Source organism: Lygodium microphyllum, chromosome 15, assembly GCF_053477565.2.
Source record: "Lygodium microphyllum isolate KBCC chromosome 15, Lygodium_microphyllum_v1.1.10, whole genome shotgun sequence".
NCBI classification, from domain to species: domain Eukaryota; kingdom Viridiplantae; phylum Streptophyta; class Polypodiopsida; order Schizaeales; family Lygodiaceae; genus Lygodium; species Lygodium microphyllum.
The window spans coordinates 132,854,295-132,857,803 of record NC_141149.1 but is presented as its reverse complement, the minus strand read 5'-3'; the positions used below and the strand labels follow the sequence as shown (position 1 = coordinate 132,857,803).

General features: G+C 39.3%; 1 protein-coding gene across 1 annotated transcript; it reads right to left on the bottom strand.

Moving 5' to 3' along the window:
- On the bottom strand, positions 1-3,160 carry LOC148025088 (bidirectional sugar transporter SWEET5-like). Its single transcript, XM_087693650.1, has 6 exons — positions 3,127-3,160; positions 2,954-2,990; positions 2,277-2,634; positions 625-711; positions 319-438; positions 1-236 (listed from the first exon to the last, which is right to left on the bottom strand). Exons 1-6 carry the CDS (start codon positions 3,158-3,160, stop codon positions 78-80), a joined length of 795 nt encoding a protein of 264 aa, XP_087549776.1. The 3' UTR covers positions 1-77.
- Positions 3,161-3,509: the final 349 nt, after the last annotated feature.

The window sequence follows — 3,509 nt, the reverse complement described above, 5'->3', positions numbered from 1 at the left end:
CAATAATGATATTGATCTATTTTACCCCTTTTGAAACACTCTCAACCAAAGGTTTCATTCTGAGGTTCAAGTCTTCTTCATGAAGGCTTTGTCTCCCGAAATCTCATCTTGAAATATTTCTCTTGTAGAGTAGTAGAGTGTTGATGATCAAGAGGAATGTTAGACACATCACATACAATAACAATGCTAATAATTGTTTGTACTATTCCTGTGATTACACCCACCCCATTTGGTACCTACATATTAAACAACAATATGTTAAAAATGTTAAATGTATGTTATTTTCAATATCACAACTATAGGTCATCATTTACTTACTAATATGAATAGATCGCGAGAATTCCATCCATAAGCTGACCATAAGGCCCCCTTTAAAAATGCTGCAAGGGATACACCTGGGTGGAGGAACTTAATGTCCTTTCTAGTCCATGCTATCATCTAATAGGTTTACATAATAAGGGTAGAGGAGAAATCATTTTTTATGAACCAAACCATGTAAGGCATGCAATACATATAGATGCATGCATGTGTCACATGCATATCTAGTGGCCACCTTTTAACAATAAAGCACAACAATTCTTAAATACCATGTTCTACAGATGATGTACATAGATTCACACTTACAAGTTGAGAAAGAAGTGCAATGTGCATGATGCTACTGAAGATTGCACATATGAGTCCAGCAATAAGCACACGAGCATGATGGCTGCACTGACTTAAAAAGAGTGCCAAGATAAGAGTAATATAAAAGATGATGAAAACTCCAAGCTCGAGCAGCACCAAAACCTACATCAATAGCTACTACATCAAGACATATTATAGTTAGGATCAAAAATAAGGGACTCCCATAATTCCTTAATAACAACTACTATATCAATACATATTAGAGTTAGGGTCAAAATAAGGGACCTACATAATTCCTTAATAGCAAGCACATGGAAATTTATTTAGTTGGTGATGTAGGTGTACGACTTGTGATTGTCGTTAAGACATCTTTGTTAGTGTCTTAAGAGAAGAATGAAGGATCCTAGATAGAAAACTATAGAGAGATCCCTCCTTAGATAACCTTTCTAAACTTGCCATGGTAGAGGATCATTATAAGAAATTGGGAAAGACATTTAGAGGAACTTAATAGAACCTATAAATCATGATCTTATTTTAAGATGATCTACGTAAGATTGTGGGATCCTTGTCAATGAAGTTTAGCTGGGAAATTCACCACTTTAGTTGCATTATGCACAAGGTAATGGTACCATATATATGGGAAAAAAGATCCCTGAAAATAGCTAGCCTTTCTAACTCAATAATTCACTAGGGCCTTCCCAAGCATCGCCTGAATCAATTCTCAACCAATCGTCCATCTCAATGTTCATGATATGTTATAGCCAACTATTACCATGCCAAGTCTAGGATGGGCATTCGCTACAAGTCGTAGCATGCATGCGTCCCCATTAGAATCTTGGCCTTTGTGAGAGTGGAGATCTCAACAACAGATTCAAAAGACTCAAAACCTAACATAGCTAATAGTCCACTTTTTATCTAATGTGCATGGACATGGTGTCCCAAAAGGGGTTGCAGATTGATTGTATGTTAGCTCATGTCAATGAGTGGTCCTAAGTCTGTTGGTGGGAAGCTAACTACTATTGCCATGGTTTAATGGCAAATTAACCTACAAAATAGATATGTTTCTTAGGTTAGTCCTCATTTATTGATTCTAGGGTTAGTGTTAATGCAATTATGGCTTCTAGATTTGTTTTATCGATATTACAAGTCTTCGGTAAGGTTGGACAAGAGCTCATGCATTAGAGGTTTCAAAGTTCCCTAAGGATATGAATTAGTACAAATGTGATTGCATATTCCTTGGGGCAATACTTGAAAAACTTTTATTATTTGGATATAGTGAAGACCATTCATCACTTACTTCCAACGATTGATCAAAGGAGGAAAGAGCTTTCCCAAGCTACCCTCTAGGCCTGAAGGCATGTTGTGGTAAACATGTGATCTATGCTATTCTTAACACTAGTAACAAGCATTTTAGGAACCTATGCATATTGCAATAGTAACTACAGAGTCTAGTTTGTTTGTAATGTCTTGCAACCTATAAAATTTCTAATGATTTGTTTCTCTATTAAAAGCATATTATACTAAGAGATAATGACCAAGTAACCCTTCCACTATTAAGGCATTTGAGATAATAATAATTTCTACTACTATCTTATAGAGAAAAGTGCATAATTAGCAAAGATCGCACAAAATATCAAGATTAGAGTACTTACCTTCTCGGTTTTTGAAGAAATGTAGTATTGATGGCACACAATGACAGCTCCTAGGGCGAAAACAGAGCCCATGGCATTGGTGAGGATGACCCAAAAGTTGTGGGGGTGGATGAGGGGTAGCCCATAGAATGTCCATAACATGCAATTAAAGAGCATCCAGATGTAAAGTTGGCAAGACACACCCTCCACCTCTTGTGGTTGGCAAGGCACACCCTCCACTTGCATTGACTGGCAAGCCACGACCTCCACTTGTGCTAGATGGGAAGAAGATGACGATGATGGTGTTGATTGCATTCGTTGACAAGATGATGATGATGATAACATTGATGATCTCTTCACAATTTGATATATGGTAGGCCTGCATGAGATGATAACAAATGTAGTAACAATCAAAGCTCATGTTGTGTTTCTCATGTGTTGTCTCTCTAGACTTACTTGTGGAGAACAAAAGGGTCACACATGCGGTGTCGTTAATGACTAGGGGTTTGCTCTTAGTTGGTGCACTAAAGCTAGAACTATTCATCTGATCTTACTCGAAGCTACCATGGCAGAAAACTTACAAACTGACCTACGATTATACCAAGGGCTATGGAGGCAAAACACACACGTGCGCGCACACGCACAAAATATATATACATCCATGGCCACAAACTCACGTAAAACGTATCGCTCCTTACGTTGATGACACGTAGAAGGCTGTTGTTGCGATGTTTCCTGCATGGCCATGGGATGAATTAAGATTATCAAGGTCATCAATCAGAGTCCGGTCACTAAAGCATAACGATACGTCAATCTACATGATTGCTTCTCCCTTCAATATCTCTCGTTATCTGTCTGACTGTGGTCGTACCTACGATGCCCAGGACGGTATGAACGGCCGTCATTCTGCGGCAGCTGATCCCAGCTTCTCTCGGGGAATGATGGAATTGGGTCTGAAAGGATCTCTCTCTCTCTCTCTCTCTCTCTCTCTCTCTCTCTCTCGGGAATGATGGAATTGGGTCTGAGGATCTCTCTCTCTCTCTCTCTCTCTCTCTCTCTCTCTCTCTCTCTCTCTCTCTCGGGGAACGATGGAATTGCTCTCTCTCTCTCTCTCGGGGAATGATGAATTGGGTCTGATAGGATCTCTCTCTCTCTCTCTCTCTCTCTCTCGGGGAATGATGGAATTGGGTCTGAAAGGATCTCTCTCTCTCTCTCTCTCTCTCTCTCTCTCTCTCTCGGGGAATGATGGAATTG